This window comes from Pseudoliparis swirei, chromosome 1 (genome assembly GCF_029220125.1).
Source record: "Pseudoliparis swirei isolate HS2019 ecotype Mariana Trench chromosome 1, NWPU_hadal_v1, whole genome shotgun sequence".
In the NCBI taxonomy this organism is placed as follows: domain Eukaryota; kingdom Metazoa; phylum Chordata; class Actinopteri; order Perciformes; family Liparidae; genus Pseudoliparis; species Pseudoliparis swirei.
In genome coordinates, this window is record NC_079388.1 from 15,038,154 (window position 1) to 15,056,695 (window position 18,542).

General features: G+C 44.9%; 2 protein-coding genes across 5 annotated transcripts in view; one reads left to right on the forward strand and one right to left on the reverse strand.

Moving 5' to 3' along the window:
* LOC130194309 (adenylate cyclase type 2-like) overlaps positions 1–8,828 on the forward strand; it is a 52,835-nt gene extending 44,007 nt beyond the window's left edge. For 2 of the 4 annotated variants that reach the window (XM_056415264.1, XM_056415271.1), the window contains exons 18-25: positions 378–562; positions 1,883–1,967; positions 4,474–4,632; positions 6,602–6,748; positions 6,913–7,020; positions 8,126–8,240; positions 8,340–8,464; positions 8,546–8,828. In XM_056415264.1, the coding sequence (XP_056271239.1) occupies positions 378–562; positions 1,883–1,967; positions 4,474–4,632; positions 6,602–6,748; positions 6,913–7,020; positions 8,126–8,240; positions 8,340–8,464; positions 8,546–8,698 (1,077 nt within the window). In that variant the 3' untranslated portion in view covers positions 8,699–8,828. Of the gene's footprint in view, positions 1–377; positions 563–1,882; positions 1,968–4,473; positions 4,633–6,601; positions 6,749–6,912; positions 7,021–8,125; positions 8,241–8,339; positions 8,465–8,545 lie in introns of those variants that run through there. The other 2 variants (XM_056415279.1, XM_056415287.1) reach the window with 2 other exon arrangements.
* Positions 8,829–11,868: 3,040 nt separating this feature from the next.
* On the reverse strand, positions 11,869–17,687 carry cfap90 (cilia and flagella associated protein 90). The gene is made up of 3 exons (XM_056418952.1): positions 17,470–17,687; positions 16,364–16,480; positions 11,869–12,429 (listed from the first exon to the last, which is right to left on the reverse strand). The coding sequence occupies exons 1-3, from the start codon at positions 17,584–17,586 to the stop codon at positions 12,250–12,252; spliced, it is 414 nt and encodes a 137-aa protein (XP_056274927.1). The 5' UTR covers positions 17,587–17,687; the 3' UTR covers positions 11,869–12,249.
* Positions 17,688–18,542: the final 855 nt, after the last annotated feature.

Consider the following 18,542-nt stretch of genomic DNA (forward strand, 5'->3'; position numbering starts at 1 on the left):
CACGTTGTTCACGCGGACGACGTCGCCCCAATCCGGGCTTCGCTCTCTCCACTTCTGTTGGCTTTCCATTGGTTTCAAGATTGTATTGATCACTTTGAAAGCCCATCTGGGTCAGGCACCAAAAGATATAGAATAAACGGCGACCCCTCATGAGCCAGCTGAGCCTCCGGTGGCCCTTCTGGCTGCTCCAGAGTCCAGGCTCAACACTAAAGGGCTTCAAGATGAGATTTCTTTTAGTATTTAGTTTTGTTTTATGTTAAATGTTAGTCGGTTACATTTGGCTCGCTTTGGACTTCCTGTTTTATTGCCTTTGCTTTGTTTTAAACTCGTTCTTAAAGCTGCTATATGAATGAAATGAGTGTTATTATTATGCCTAGTACTTCATCTACTGCTGTATACTGGGCCTGGTGTCGTGCTCGGTGTTCCTGAGGATCAACTACGAGCTGAAGATGGTGGTTATGCTGGTTGCCGTGGTGATCTACAACATCATCATCCTTCAAACACACGCCTCCCTGCTGGATGGATATAGTAAAGCGCTGTATACAACCGACACACTCGATAGGTACCCGCACACACACACACACACACACACACACACACACACACACACACACAAACTGTCTAATCTAGGTAATAATTAAATACCTATGGCCTGCAGGTTTGTCTGGTGGGAGGGGCTTAAACGAAGAGGTGGGAGAAAGGGCGCATTCAAATTCTATCGTATCTATTTTGAGGTTTTCCAAGAAAACTGCCTGTCCTGAGGTAGCACTTGAATTACATTATGCTGAAAGGTTATTTTGGTATTTTGCCCAGAAATGCCAAAAATACAGTGCCCCCCCCACCCCCCTGCTCTGACCCTGCAGGCTGCGAATATCAATTGAGCGAATCCTATTAAACCGACTAATGAGGCTGGACCCTGGTCGTGAGGGCCGAAGCACCACTCGGGTGCACATATTCCAGAGGAGGAGGAGGAGTTGCTGTTTATGGAGAGCTGAATTAATTCCTCTCATCTGACTGCCAGCTGGAGTCGCACTGCTGAAGAAATCACATTATGCAAAAAGTTTTTTTCACAGCAGCAGGAAGGATGGGGAAGAAATACTTTTCTTTTTTATTTATTTATTCCAACTCTCTTTCTCGCCTTGACTTAACAAGCACGAAGAGTGTTCTGCTGTTGCCAAAGCACTGGGGCTTATAATTAGATTGGTTAGGAAGTGCTAAATAAAACGCAAATACCCGGACGGCCTAATAAATCAATGCTGCGTCTTAACGAGCAGCAGTTTACACGTGCAGAAGACACGCTGGCACCGCATGGCATCTCTCTCGTGTGAAGTACTTAACGTTGCTCATTGCATATGTGACGACCACTGGGCTTCGAGAGGGACAATGTACATTGATGAACACTTTAAATTAAAATGTAAATGCACAGGTTGATTTCCATTGTCTGTCCCCCTGCCCGGATGCACAGGCCTCGAGGAGAAGGTCGCGCCAAAGCGCAGGAGTAATAAACTGCAATCAGTCACTCAAACAGTGCAATACTAACACAAACAAAGGATGACAATTACTTCCTGTTGAATTCGAGCATGCTTTATCGTTTTTTAATGCTCCATTTATTTTCCATCCACATCAATAAACAGACGCAGGTTGCTTCCAAAAGAATTAAAAACATCACACCGTGCCATTGATTTTTATTATTGTTTTCCTCAAATCTGGGGAAACGTCGCAGTTCAACCATCCGTCCTGGTGAAATCATGTCTGAATGCACTTTTTTTTAAAATATATATATATATATATATATATATAAATATTACGAGACTTTTGACTCCAGACGATCAACATTGCATTAATTGATCATTATATTCTCTCCCTCTCTCTCTTTGTCTAGACCAGGAGTTCTGAAGGATCTGAAGACGATGGGCTCCGTGTCGCTTTTCATCTTCTTCGTCACCCTGCTGGTGTTGGCCAGGCAGGTCAGTCGTCTTCTTCAAGTGCACAAGCCTCGAGATCTCGAGTCATCTTCACTGGCGTTAACAGCAAATGTGCTTTAATACTTCAGGCGGCAGCACACGTAAACTCGTGTCTTTGTGAGAAGGAAGTTGGATAATAATTGTCCCTTTCAGCGTGATATGATGTCACGCTGCACAGGAGTCAGCCAAAGAGAAAGCAGCTCGTTGCCTCCGCTGGCAGCTCTTCCTCTCACAGCTCCCTTTTCCACGACTCCCTTCGTTCTTCAAAAATGAGGCGCTGTCACAAAAGAAAAGCTGAAAATTACGTTTTTTTCTTGTCGTTTCGTAGATGGCGGTCAGCGTCGAGCTTCAACACATTGCATTTCCCCCTTTTCACAATTCAATTCAATTCAGTTTATTTGTATAGCCCATTTTCACAAATTACTAATTTGTCTCAGAGGGCTTTACAACCTGTACATAGAGACATCCCTGACCTTTGACCTCACATCGGATCAGGAAAAACTCCCAAACAACCCTTCACGGGGGGAAAAAGGAAAGAAACCTTCAGGGGAGGATCCCTCTCCAGGATGGACAGGTGCAATAGATGTCATGTGTACAGAAGGAATCATTACACACAAATTAAAACACTGTAACAACACAATCAATGAATATGACAGAGTGTATGGATAGTTGGTAGTCGGCATATTCCACGATCCAGACCTCGATGATCCATCAGGCAGACAGGATCTATGACGTCTCATAGGCCCATCGGACACACGGGTGGAAAGCCAAGGGAAGTCGTCTGCTTCTCAGTTTACAGGCGACTTAGAAGGCAACTTCTCACCGAACTACGCGGTCGCACGATCGATGCAACGTGTGAACGATGTGCTGTTGATGCCTCTCGCTCGTGTCCACAGCACAGGTTTCTACTACAGCCGAGTGGATCTTATGAGGCCATTCGTCGCCGCCGCAAAACGTTAAATTCGTAACTTTTTCTGCACGAGGAGAAACTTTCAACCAGAGGAAATTTAAATGATTTTCACTCCAAGTAAACCTCGCCTTCGAGGATTCGGCTCAAGATGCTCGAGGATCAAAATACTTGTTCGGATGGTTATTTCCGTGGCCCGGCCCCCCCGGCCTCCATCTCCTCTGTGCCCACCGTCCTCGCTTAAAACGAGAGCTAAACTCAGCTGACACAGATTTGGTGTGCATTTTTTTTTTTTCCCCCGGGGATACCATCCGTCGTCTCTGACCTCAAAACAGACGCTCTGGACAGAAAGACTCTCCCCGGAGCTTCTGTTCCCAAAACTGCAGCTCCGCTGAGTCCAACCCGCTCCGTGCGTTGTTCTGGGTCACGGCGCCGGAAGAGAGGGAGAGTATTCATCTTCCATCACGTCTTCACTGTGGGGAACTCTCTGTCGCCGTCGTATCTTATCGAGGTCTTTCGGGGGTTAATTGGTTTTGTCCTTCCTCGTGCTGTTTGGGTATAAATTAGTGCGGTAAAATGCTTTATCAATTATCCTCGAAATAATTCTGGAAGCGGGTCAGAAGGTGTCGGAAGCGCCGTCATCCAACGCCCTCGACGCAGAAGTATGTCAATTGGTTCCCGGATACGAGGGCGCATCCGTCCCGAATGCTTTTTTTTTTATCCCGCTGTTCACAAATTTGCCGTGTAAAATTATCACCGTCGACCCTAATGAGCTCATCTGTAGCGCGGCGTGAGAGGGAGGAGCCGGCCAGGGGAACGGAGGCGTCGGTAATTCACCGCTGAAGAACAGATGCACGATGGGGCGAAAAGCTCAGTCGCTGGTTTCTAAACGGCCGTGTTTCTCAACTCCGTGAGGCACTGATGTGTTAAAACTCTACAAACCTACACAAATGGTCCCCCCCCCCCCCCCCACCTATTGGAGCTTTTTAATTGGGCACCGCTTTCAGAAATATTCTGTGGACACATACATCATCCAGACTGCTAACTACAGACATGAAATATATCTCCCCCCCCCCCCCACACACACACACTGTGTCCACAGGTAGCCTGCAGCTCATATTGATGGTGTGTTCAGGGCACCCCATCTGATCCACAAGCCCGTGCTCTCCTCGGATGTTTTAAAACCCAATAGATGGGAAACTCCCTGAGGCATGAATAACCCCAAACACACAACACGAGAAGAAGAAGAAGAAGAGAAAGCGACCGCTACCTTTTATGCAAAACAGTGATCGTCTTTATCGGGACATTCATTTTCTATGAATACAAAGCGAGCGCTTTAGTTTCAGTTGGTCAGGTTTTCTTTGAAATCCTTTTACACTTTCCATTTCTGAGGACGTTATTAGAGATTAATGCAGGCAGGCTGTCTTTAAGAAGCGCTCGCTCACCTGAGGCTGGAGGACTTCAGTATGGAGGACCAGAACCAACCTCAGGGGAAATGCCATGTTCCATGTTCTTGTCTTGATTTCCTGTGTGTGGCTTTGCAGCCGCGTGCTGGGTGTGAATGACACAAGTGTCTCTTTACTCTGTGTCCTCCTGTAACAGAATGAATATTACTGTAGGTTGGACTTCCTGTGGAGGGACAAGTTCAAGAGGGAGTGCGAAGAGATCGAGACCATGGAGAACCTCAACCGGGTTCTGCTGGAGAACGTGCTGCCCGCCCACGTCGCCGAACACTTCCTGGGACGCAACTGGAAAAATGAGGTGAAAAGGAGTCTTTGTAGTAATCATTCATGTTTTATTGATATCTTTACTCGAAGAAGCAGTTTGATTTGGGGAATAATCCACGGTGGTCGAGTCTGTCCACGTCTTTTCTCCCCAGACTGTTTTTCATTTTCCTCTGCGGCACAATTCTCCCGCATCTCGAGATTTACGGCGGATTTTCCCCCTTTTTTACCCCCTTTTTCGTTCCCACGACCCGTTTCTGTGCACGGCGTACGACTCCTAAAAATAAATGAAAACAGATGAATAATTTAAGCCAGAGATTCATGGCATATGGGTGAATTATCTGTGTTCTTTCAATTCTCAGGAGGAAAATACTGAATAAATGTAAATAGCAATCAACATAAAAATGCTGCCGCAGTGCTTATTATGTTGTTATTTCCATTCTTTAAACCTCATCCGACTGCAGGAAACAAAGCCTTTTTGTGAAGTCTCAAGGTTATGCCAGAAGCCGGTTAGCTACTGAAATAAAGTCGGTGCAGCACATGACCCCGGCGACATCGCAATTAAGTTGTGTTTGTTCCACTTTAGTTTAAGTATTCTGCATGATTTAATGATTTCCTTTGTAAACTGTAGAGGTGCTGGCAGGTCCATCGTGTTACTTTTGTTTCCCCGCCGTTGCTGCCTGTATATTCATCGTCTCATTTAACGTCTCATTTCACAATCTATAAGAAAGCAAAACGGTGTATTTCTCAAACTGTTCATTTGAACATGAGAGAATACGTCTCCATTATCAGCGAGAGCTATTGATTCACGTGGTTTATCGGCTTATTCTTTTGTTTTCTCAACACCTCCATGTTGTTTGCATCCTTCATATTCACAGAATCATTGAATCTGCGTGTTTTCTTCTCGTTCCCTTTGTTCCTCTCTTGGTGCTCTGCTGCTGTCATGGATGTGGCCTTCCTACCTGACACACTTAAATTCCCACATTTCTTTCACTCGGTACTCTGTTCTTCTGTCTTTCCTCTGAGTGGTGTGTGGACCCGGTGTCCTGACTTCCTGTCCAACAAAGAATCGACTTTAAAAACCTGCTGCTGGTTTATAAAGCCCTGAATAGTTTAGGGCCCAACATACACTTGTGATCTTTTGCTTCCTTATGAACCACCGCGACCCCTCAGGTCGTCTGGGACGGGTCTACTTCCTGGTCCAAGAGCCAGAACTCAACGTGGAGAAGCAGCGTTCAGGTCCTCTGGTCCACATATCTGGAACAAGGTCCCTGAAAGCTGCAGGTCTGCAGAGACCCTCGGAGACCCTCTGAGACCCTTTAAATCTAAATTTAAGACTTTTCTGTTTGATTTTGTCTTTTTAACCCTCCTGTTACCTTTCGGGTCAATTTGACCCCTTCAATGTTTAACGTCGGTGTTCTTTGGGGTCAATTTGACCCCAGGCTGTTTTTCACTGTGTCAAACATATAAGAAATATCAACTTTTTATATATTTAAAGAGCTATTTAGGTAGTTAACAAACAAACTTAAAGTACCTCACACTTAAACTTGGGAAACAATATTAATTCTAATAATTTTCTGGAGGTTTTACCCTCGGGGTCAAATTGACCCCGAGGGTAAAATATGTTAGTAAATGTTAAGGTAACAGGAGGGTTAAGAGAACCAGACTCGAGGATATTACACATTTTTTTGCATTTCACTGCTGTACTTTATTTCTTAAACGGCACGGCATCTTATATTACATTTTTACTGTTTTAAAATCCTTTCTTTTGCATCATGTTTTGTTGTTTTTAATGGTTTTATGTGAAGCACTTTGAAATGCCTTGTTGTTGAAATGTGCTCTGCAAATAAACTCGCCCTGCCTTGAGATGATTAAAACTTCACCTCATTTATTCATTCAGCTCACCGACCTTCTCTCTTCTCTCTGCGCTCGCCTCCAACTGTCTCACGCCCGGGCTCGGTCGTTACAACGCGTCTAGCTGTTCTCTTCTTCTCGCTCGTTATCAGGACCTTTATCATCAGTCGTACGAGTCGGTGTGTATGATGTTCGCCTCCATCCCAGACTTCAAAGAGTTCTACACCGAGTCTGACGTCAATAAGGAAGGACTGGAGTGCCTCCGTCTCCTCAACGAGATCATAGCCGACTTTGATGAGGTAAACTCTTTCTCTTACGCTGATTATCGTACATATTAATATATATCTATATATATTATTTGGAGAAGCAGTCACCCTGGCTGATTACGCTCTGAGGGGAGCTGGTGTCATTTCCTCCGCCTGTGCATTTCATGTTGTGTTCTTTGTACTTCGTGGGTCCTCAGCTGCTGTCCAAGCCGAAGTTCAGCGGAGTGGAGAAGATAAAGACCATCGGGAGCACCTACATGGCTGCAACTGGACTCAATGTGACGCCGGGACCGGAGTGCGCACAGGCACGCCTCTACACACACACACACACACACACACACACACACGTTGATTATTATTTTGAATTTGCACTACCCAGTTAGAATTGAATTTGCTAACTTCCACGGTTCTCGTTTGTGTCAAAGCCTCACGTTCAAGTGAATGTTTCTTTATGGTTAGCTGATATTTGACTTGTTTGTGTGAGAGGAACCACACAGCGATCCCACAGTAGCATCCATCTTAACTCCTGAGGTTAACGTTGCTCTATCCCCCGGCGGCCTCCCTCACCATTCTCCTGGATAACGTCGTAATGGGTAATTTGAGAGTGTGTCAAGTAGGGTCCTTTCATATTGTCGACAGACACTCAGAATAACAATATGAGCCCGTCGGTGGCAAAAAGCACATTCAGAGGACGTAACGGCTGCTGTGTGACGCGCCCGCGCTCAATACTGGACCAATTTACAAATGATTGTGCCCATTACTTTCACTTGAGAAAATAATTGGGAGTCCAGTTTTAAAAGTACCAAAGTTACCCTTTTAAGGCAAATAATAGATGAATAAACAACTTTTTAGGTGACTGTTAAAGAGTGACGCAGGTTGTTAGACCCAAAACATCTTCTATCCAGACTTAATTTGAGCTCATATTTTACTCACATATCTTTCTAATGAAGGCACGGCGGAGGGGGTCTTAACCCTCCTGTTACCTTTAGGGTCAATTTGACCCCATTCAATGTTTAATGTCGGTGTTCTTTGGGGTCAATTTGACCCCAGGCTGTTTTTCACTGTGTCAAACATATAAGAAATATCAACTTTTTTATTTATTTAAAGGGCTATTTAGGGAGTCAACAAACAAACATAAAGTACCTCACACTTAAACTTGGGAAACAATATTAATTCTCATAATTTTCTGGAGGTTTTAATTGCTGGGGTCAAATTGACCCCGAGGGTAAAATGTTAGTAAATGTGAAGGTAACAGGAGGGTTAAATCACTCGGAAGAGGGTTTGTTATGTAATAATGAGCGGCTCCCGATATATTATCCCGTTCATCACATCGCTACTCGCTAAAGAAATCAATAACACATTGGTTACCGCCTTGACAATGACGGCGTTAACTTGTTCCCGCCCCCTCAGGAACATGACCGCCAGTACATGCACATCGGCACCATGGTGGAGTTCGCCTTCGCTCTCGTGGGGAAGCTCGACGTCATCAACAAGCACTCCTTCAACGACTTCAGACTCCGGATCGGTGAGAACAAAATCACGATAAATTCAGTGTCGACGACGACGACGCGCGGTCAATCTGAAAAATGTGCCGTGCCGCGTGTGATTTTGTTGTTGTTGATAGGGATAAACCACGGGCCGGTGATTGCAGGAGTTATCGGGGCCCAGAAACCACAGTACGACATCTGGGGAAACAGTGTGAACGTGGCCAGTAGGATGGAGACCACCGGGGTGCTGGGGAAAATCCAGGTGGGACGCCTCACCGAATACAGGTGCGTCAGTCGTGTCGTGCGCACGTGAACTCCCTCACCGAGTCGTCTTTCCTCCCAGGTGACGGAGGAGACGAGTCGCATCCTGACGGCGCTCGGCTACGTGTGTTCGTGCCGCGGCATCATCAACGTGAAGGGCAAAGGGGAGCTGAAGACCTACTTTGTCCACACGGAGATGACTCGCTCTCTGTCGCAGGGGACCGTGGTGCCTTGAAGGCGCCGCAACAACCGCAACGGACACGGGACTCGCGGTCGCACACACACACACACACACACACACACACACACACACACACACACACACACACACAGAGAGAGAGAGACAGAGACACACACACAGAGACACACACACACACGAGAGAGAGAGAGAGAGAGAGAGAGAGAGAGAGAGAGAGAGAGAGAGAGAGAGAGAGAGAGAGAGAGTCTCAGGGACTGCGGTCCGTACAGTAGTCGAGGAGCGGAGGTAAATACCCATGTCAGTGTTCTGCACTGCTATACAGCCTTATACTTGAGCCCTGGATTTATATATATATATAATATATGGTATGTATATCTGCCCGGTTGGCACTGTGAACCGGTTTGTTCCATTTAATTCCGAGTTGATGTTACAGTAGCTTCTCGTCATATAGAGCAGGCGTGGTGGGTAGTTTGCCAAAAACCTGTGAACTGTATTTATAGCTTTTATTTTATATCATCCATCTGGAACCAAAACAAACAGCAATGTGTGTAAATGTCTACGGCTATCTTTTGGTATTCATTAAACATTTGTATATAAATCGATTTTGTGGATTTGTTTGTGCTTGCGAGACGAACTGCTTGTGAGATCGTTGGTTTGAACGGTTATGTTTTCATTTGGCAGCTTTATTATATTTATATTATATTATATTGAGACCACGAGCCGGTTAGCTGAGCACAGAGATTTGTAACATTGAAATAGCTGGCCTAAAATTGTATATTACCTTTTTTGTTTTTTAAGATTTAACTAACGCAATATAACATGTTATGAATGAGTGTTGTCGGGCAGATTACGAACAACGGACAGAGCTGTTTCCTGTCTTGGCGCTAAAATAAACTAATCTACTGCAGTCTGCAGCTCCACAGTAAATGGAACGATCATCTCGTCTTCACTCTCCACCATGAAGAACATTTCTCAAGATGTCAAAGTGTTCTTTTAGATACATCGTGATGTTCTGTGTAACTCACATTCATCAATATCACAGATGCCAGTCGTCACTGTTTGTTGGCACTTTGTTGTAGATAACTCTCTTTTTTTCTTGTGAGATATAAAGTATGAAATGAATTGTGCTGCCGATTCGTGGAGTTGCGATCGAAGTCTGTCCGTGACGCGATGAGCATTCACGACGCAGAAGTCTCCGAGGACGAACGCCGATCGAGGTGCGAAACCATTGTTTTATTTTGTGACCGCACGCCAATTAATGCACATTTACATTTCTACTCGGTTATTTTTCCCTCTTCTTCCTCCTCCTGAAAACAACACCTTGTGTATTAGCTCCAAATCCTCCTAAATAAACACTGCAGTTCTAACACCAATCGGATTCGAACACTGTATCATTTCTAAGAATAAATGGTATATTCCTGCCAGAGCACGAAGGCTGAAGCCAATGAGAGCTGTCTGGTTTCTCCTCTGTAGGAGGCCTCGGTCGCGTGGGCTCCGGATTAACGGACGCAAAGAACCCGAGAACGCCAGTGATGGAGAGAAAGAACTGAGTACTGAGAGCAAGAGAGAAGGAACCGAGAGAACCGAGAGGAGTGCAAAGAAATGCAAACATATATATGTGTATATATATATATCTATATATATGTGTGTGTATATATATATATACATACACATATGTATGTATATATATATGTGTATGTATGTATATACAGTGTGCATATATATAAACATGTATATATTTGTATATATATTTGTATACATACATACTGTGTATATATGTGTGTATATATATATATATACATATGTGTATATACATATGTATATACTGTGTATATATATATATATACATATGTATATACTGTGTATATATATACATACATATGTATACATATATATACTATTTGTATATATATACTGTATATGTATATTAATATATATATTTATGTGTATATGTATGTATATATATATTTATGTGTATATTTGTGTGTATATATTTATATATATATATATTTATATATGTATTTATATTAGGGCTGTCAGCGTGAACGCGTTAATCTATGCGATTAATTTGGCCACGTTAACGCATTAAAATATTTTAACGCAACTTTGTTTACTTCCGGTGTGCCTTGAAGTTTTTACACTCCTCTGAGTTTCAAACCGCGGCAGTACGGTTTAACACTGTTTCCGTTATTTTAAAAAATATTTCTCCGCGAAAATAAGAAGCAGAAATCAGTTTAACTCGTGGATGAATCAGTCGGGTTTCCTCCTGCTCCTCCTTCCTCCCGTCTCCCCCTCTGACACACAGAGGAACGGAGGGGCGACGTGTCGGGGGACGCGGCGCGGAAAGAACTCGTCACACGAAACCTTCAACGTGATTTGTCAATCCGTTTGTCTGTCAACATTTTGGGGGAAAAACAACCAATGAACACTCAGTAAATCACAAAGGACCTCCCACCTCACAGGTGAGGCTCATTAGCAGCCTGTCAGTCAGAGAGCAGAGAACACGGCGCGAGGACAATGAGCCTCATTGAATAGAGCTGAGATTGTTCTGGAATGTTTGATGTAGAACACGTGGGTATGTGTCACATTAAAACGCCTTTAAAAGGTGAATTTAATTTTTTTGTAAAATGTATAAAATGCCCCCAGCCTCCAGAGGGTTAACGTGACATATGTGAATGTCAGTCAGTTACCAAGGCCACTGGTTCTGCTGTTCAATGTTAAAGATGACAGGACCAATGGGGTCTCAATATACTTCTTTTTTTTTACTAATCTGGATGTTTCACTGAAGAAACAATTTATCAGCCACGATATTAAATACCTCGCTGGCACTTTATAGGTAGGAGCCTCTTTGAAAACACAGCTCTGTGAAGTTTGGTCTTTAAAAAGAAGAAAAAACCCTTTTAATCGCGATTAATGAATTTCAAAATGTGCGATTAATTAGTTAATTTTTTTAAATCGATTGACAGCCCTAATTTATATAAATATATATATACATACATATAAATATATACATACATATACAGTATATATATACAAATAGTATATATATGTATACATTTACAAATATATATATATGAGTGTTGTCGGGCAGATTATGAACAACGGACAGATATATACATATAAATATACGCACATGTCTGATTGTGTGTTGGTTGAAGTTTTTGTGAGTCTCAGTTTCAAAAGAGTCTGTTTAAGAATTTCACATTATTCTTTATATTCTCGTCACCGAGAACATTCAGTCTTTTTAATCCCAGCCTCTATTGTACTGGAGCGGCGCTGATCTCTGACATCAGGCGCAATATCAAAATGCAATAACTGGAAGACATTTCTGTATTTCTGTCTGCACCATCTGAACTTCTAAATCACGCCCATACTGAAGGAAGTTATTTCAGCCTCAAACTACAAAAGTGCAGCACAAGCTTCCTGCAGATGTTCACATCTTAAAGTTATTCATCTGAAACTCCTATTGCTCACGACGAGGAAACGGCTCAGCGATCCATCGTGAACACATCTGACGTGAATGGACCCATCAACTGAACACTGCTTTATTGTTTCTCTCCGGGGGGACCGACCCCTGTGTGATCCCCTCAGGACGGGGTCACCGATCCGAATCCCTCCGCCACGTTCCAGATGATCCCGTTCTTCCTGAAGAACTCGGCGTTTATGCAAGCCACGCGGGCGTGCCGCCCCCCCGCCCGGCAGACGGCGGGAACGGGTCGATGGCCGTACTGTGCAGAGGAGCGCAGCGGTACGACTCTGGACTCCTCCTGTTGTTGAGCGGGACCACAAGGCAGAACACACATTACAAATAGTAACTAGAATGGGCACTCGGTAGAGCGCATACCTTCGCATATCACAAGATTGGGCATTGAATTATGAACATGTTGGCATTAGTTGCATGCCAATTGGATAATAATTGATGGTAAAAAGAAGATGTTGACCTTTTCATGACCTTGACCTTTGACCCGATCGATCCCAAAATCTCATCAAATGGTCCCCGGATAATAACCAATCATCCCACCAAATTTCATGCGATTCGGTTTAATACTTTTTGAGTTATGCGAGTAACACGCATACAAATAAATAAATAAATACACGGCGCTCAAAACATAACCTTCCGCATTTTCAATGCGAAGGTAATTAAGATGAGGGGGGAGGGGGGTTAACTTGTACTTAGCCCCGTGATCAATAAGCCATCAAAAATGCCGATACACGCTGCTTTGCAAAAACATGGGGGGGGGGGTTTAAACTGGGTTTCTCTTTCAATTAAATACATTTACATTTTCATCTGTAACAGTCATGCACTGAGACGTTAAAACCTTCTCCTCTTCCCGTCTTCCCGCTCGGGAAGGCCCCAACGTCGTCATGATAGCCACGCTTTGTGTTGCGAAGAGGTGTTTACATGTGATTCTGTGCTTTGGGCCAAAATAACAACAACAAAACACACAAAAAACACGCTGAAGTTCTTTGGTGGGACGTGTGGCATGGCGCTCAGGTGGTGCGTTCACTGACCTGGCTCCTGCTCTGATGCGTTGCCATGGAGAAATGTCCTAAGACGTGATTTCATAAAGCCACGACCGGTGCAGACGTACTCGTGCCGAGTCGGGGGAATGATTACTCCTCCCCTAACCTTCTTTTAGCCTCTTTAGTGCCTCTTAGCTTCCATATGGGCTGCAGTGAGAATTGACCCCGACACCTGAAAGCATCACCTGTGCCGCCATCACGTTCTCTCGTGAAAAACGGATGCACGGTGTGACCCGGTGGGCCTGACCGCGAGCGTCGGGTCGGAGTGACTCTGCAGATCGGCTGCCGGAGAGCGGAGGAGACGACCGCGCCGCCATTAGCGTCTGAATGGTTTAGACAATACGTTTTAATTTTGGGGATTCGCATTCACAAAGTGAGAATCACGGAACGGAAACGTCCCAATTTAGCAGCGCTGAGAGCCGCCGCTCGACTCCCTGTAATTACAAGAGTGTGTGTGTGTGTGTGTGGCTTTGTTCCACAAACCAGCGTCATGCCACTCAGATGTCCTGTCAGTCGCCGCATAAAAATAATAGCTAGTCGTGTGTAGATGGAACATTTATAAATGTAGAACTAATAATGTGAAACTTTTACAAACAACACAGACATCCAAGTTCTTAAAGTCTTAAAGTGTGTGTGTCTCTCTGTGTGTGTCTGTGTGCGTGTGTCTGTGTGTGTGTGTGTGTGTGTCTGTCCGTCTCCGTGTGTGTCTCTGTGTGTGCGTGTGTGTGTGTCTGTTAGTGTGTGTGTGTGTGTGTGTGTGCGTGCGTGCGTGTGCATGTTTGTGCCAGTGTGTGTCTGAGTGTGCGTGCCGGTGCCTGTGCGTGCATGTGTGTCTGTGTGTCTCTCTGTGTGTGCGTATGCGTGCGTGCCTGTGTGTGTGTGTGTGTGTGTGTGTGCATGCCTGTGTGTGTGTCTCTGTGTGTGTGTGTTTGTGTGTGCATGCCTGTGTGCGTGTGTGTGCATGTCTGCCAGTGTGTGTGTCGGTGTCTGTGTGTCTGTGTGTGCATGCTTGTGTGTGTGTGTCTCTGTGTGTGTCTGTGTGCGTGCGTGTCTGTGTGTGTGTGTGTCCCAAGGAAGCCGTTCCTGCTCGATGGTCTGTCTCAGTCTCCGTGGGTCCATCATCTACTAAATGAACACGATGCTTTGATTGAAGTCAAAGTAAAGCCAGTGACGGAGAACCATAAAGTCATGTTTACAACATTAACAACGTTTACAACATTTACAACGTTTACCGAGGCATCAAATCAAAGTGAGAAGCACCGGCGTCACTGGCTGAGCGCTGATGCTTCATCTGTGTTCCAGGTGCGTCGGCGGCCGGTGCTGCAAGGCGATGTTCTCCGACGTCATCACGGGACTGTAATTCACCAGTTTAAAACTTGATTGAATCCTCGGACTCTAAAATAATCTCTCCACCTCCGGCCCGTCATGTGACCCGTCATGTGACCCTTCATGTGATCATGTGACCCGTCATGTGACCCTTCATGTGACCGTAATGTGACCCGTCATGTGACCCATCATGTGACCCGTCATGTGACCCATCATGTGACCGTAATGTGACCCTTCATGTGACCCGTCATGTGACCCTTCATGTGACCCTTCATGTGACCCGTCATGTGACCCGTCATGTGACCCGTCATGTGACCCTTTATGTGACCCATCATGTGACACGGCATGTGACCCGTCGTGTGACCCGTCATGTGACCCGTCATGTGACCCTTCATGTGACCCTTCATGTGACCCATCATGTGACCCGTCATGTGACCCATCATGTGACGCGTCATGTGACCCTTCATGTGACCCGCCATGTGACCTGCCATGTGACCCGTCAAGTGACCTGTCATGTGACCATCACGTGACCTGCCATGTGACCCGTCATGTGACCCGTCATGTGACCCATCATGTGACCCTTCATGTGACCCGTCATGTGACCCTTCATGTGACCCGCCATGTGACCCGTCACGTGACCTGCCATGTGACCCTTCATGTGACCCGTCATGTGACCCATCATGTGACCCATCATGTGACCCATCATGTGACCCGTCATGTGACCCGTCATGTGACCCTTCATGTGACCCGTCATGTGACCCGTCATGTGACCCTTCATGTGACCCGTCATGTGACCTGCCATGTGACCCGCCATGTGACCCGTCATGTGACCATCATGTGACCCGTCATGTGACCCGTCATGTGACCCTTCATGTGACCCGTCATGTGACCCTTCATGTGACCCTTCATGTGACCCGTCATGTGACCCGTCATGTGACCCTTCATGTGACCGTAATGTGACCCTTCATGTGACCCGTCATGTGACCCATCATGTGACCCGTCATGTGACCCGTCATGTGACCCTTCATGTGACCCGTCATGTGACCCTTCATGTGACCCTTCATGTGACCCGTCATGTGACCCTTCATGTGACCCGTCATGTGACCCATCATGTGACCCGTCATGTGACCCTTCATGTGACCCATCATGTGACCCTTCATGTGACCCGTCATGTGACCCTTCATGTGACCCGTCATGTGACCCGTCATGTGACCCGCGCAAACAGAGCGGCTCCCGTGCGTCGAGCATTGGCCCCGTACCTTGTCCCTTCCTCGTCTTCCTCTCGCCTCATCATTCCCGAGACTCGCGGCTGTCGCATGACGCTCTCACGGCGTATATCTTTAGTGTATTTTCAGTTCAAGACGACTCCGATGTAATTGCCTTTTTTCTTCTTCTCTCTATTAGCCAGACACCTCATTTTATTCAAATGGCAGGATTTAACCTCCGCGTCACATAATCGGCGAGTAAGAGACGTGGCACTGGAGGAAATCAGATGCACTCTCAAAAAGCGCCATTAAGAGGTTTTTTATAAACACCTGGGAGCCATTACCGAAGTAAGTGAGCGGCCTACCTGACCTGGGACTATGACCTCATCCCTTTCAGGTTATCTGTCATACGTACGTTAACAGTAAGCGGCGGAAACACACGAGGGCGAAGGGCAAGACTGCCCCTAAGAAATATAATGTTGCCCCCGATATCACGAGGAGATATTCTCTAATAGTGATGCCGTGCAGCGAAGTTGATTCCTCATAAACTTTAGCTGTGATCAAGATTGTTTGTAGGTTTAAGATGTTGCCGTAGTGACGGGGGCATCATTTCTACAAGTAATGTCAGGTCCACAACTTTCCTCACCTCCCCCCCGATGTCCAGGCCGATTCCTTTGTGGTGTTTCCTGTCGTCTCGGTGCAGCCTCGGGTCGTAGCCCTCCGCCTGGTGGAACACGAGGTCGTACGTGGAGACCTCTGGGGCCTGAGGGGGGGGACAGCGAATGGGTGTCATTCAAAGCGGGTGCTCAAACAGAGGGGTGGGGGACACCATGTTATGCCACTTTGGGGGTAAAGAACAAGGAAGTATAGCGGTGGTCTGAGGACAATAATCACAACAACCCCTGAAAAAAAAAAAAGGTTTCATGGTTCAAGAAAACCAACGTCACCGCGGGGGATCGGTCCCCAGGGGTATTTAAAGTGATCTTTTACATACCGTCACATGGTATTCGTGTTAAATCATTGTTGGACACGTTGTGGGGTTTTCCCATCGTGTCTTTCTATGACTATTCCCAGTTATTGCTTCCAGGGCATTTCCTATTTCTTAAACTCATAAAAGATCCTTTTGGATGGGTTCTGTGGATTTAATGCAAGTGAAGTGAAAAGTCAACGGGTTACAATCTGCTCTACTCTACTTGTGTGTTGTGGGGATGTTGCATCTCAGCTACTTTTCAATAATATCCCCTCATCAGTGTTTAAAAGTTAACTTTTAATAATGCAACCAGGCATCAGCTTGTGGTTTATTCAAAACTGTAAATATGTGTTGCTCCATTTTTTAGTCCCCTATTTCTTATGAGTAATCAAGATGCTATGCAGTGAGCTTCACACAGTGAACATCTTGCAACCTCTGTCGCTTCCAGATCACGTGATCGTCCAGCCCACGTGGCTCAGGCGATATATTGTGCTAGTGAACCTTTATTAATAGTAGAGATAATAGTCGTTATTAATATATTATTTATATGTATGGTGTCCAATGTTTTTGAATTAACACATTTAGTTAAATCTTAATGTGGAATATATTAGTTCACAATCAAAATGTGTGAAATATTTGCATTTATTTCCTTATAAATTAGATATGCTAACTTAAATTAATATGTGCATTCGCTATATGACAATCAGCTAACTATGTATAGTCTCTGTTAATTACCCTTTTTATTTAAAAAGCGACAACAAAGTGAAATGCCGGAAGTTTACCGTGGATTCTTTGTTAAAGTACGAGCTTTCCTTCGGGTCCGTCCGTCGCGGCGGGATGTAACTGAAGGCCGACAAGGTCGCGAGCGGTTTGGTTTGAGCCTCGAGCGACACGTCCATCGTCTTCGGCTAAAAAAAAGTCAAACAAATAGAAAAATACTAAATAAAAACGACCTGAAAACCCGAATCCTCAGCTCGATGACGCTGTTGTCCGGTTGCGAGGTGACCGTTTGACGTGCTGCCTTCACGGCCTCTTTGTTTGTCTGTATTTTAGAGCTTCGCCCTGCTTAACGTGAACAAAGTGAAACGAAGTTGTCTCAGGCTGCGTGGGGGAGGAACGTCGGAGATAGCAACACGTTTCATCACGTCAGTGACACGTTTACGTACAACTATAATATATGAGGCGACATTAAACCACATTTAGCATTTCTGGAGTTTTTTTTCTCACTCTTTTTTTAATTAATTGAGCTGGAGGCCGCAGACCTGGTGGGAAATGAAAGCTGTGCCCCCTTTGTGTAGAGGCACAGGGCTATCTTTGTTAATAATGAGAGTTAAATAGTAGAAAATAACCAGGAGAAAGGCCACAGTGGGGATTATTAAGTTTATTAAGCAACTGCCTGCATTTTAATATAAATATTTAATGATGCTACCATTGTTTTTTTCACTTTCTAAGATGATTCCTACATTTCTTTAAAAGACAGTTTTACAGTACAGTAATAGTGAATAATATAACTTTAGACAGTTTGGCATTCGGGGGGGGGGGGGGCATGTATTAACCCTTGTGTTGCCTTCGGGTCAATTTGACCCGATTCAATGTTTCACCCTCCTGTCGCCTTCGGGTCAATATGACCCGATTCAATGTTTAACCCTCCTGTTACCTTTATATTTACTAACATATTTTACCCTTGAGGTCAATATGACCCCAGCTATTAAAATCTCCAGAAAATTATTAGAATTAATATTGTTTTCCAAGTTTAAGTGTGAGGTACTTTATGTTTGTTTGTTGACTCCCGAAAGAACACCGACATTAAACATTGAATCGGGTCAAATGGGGTTAAATATTGAATCGGGTCAAA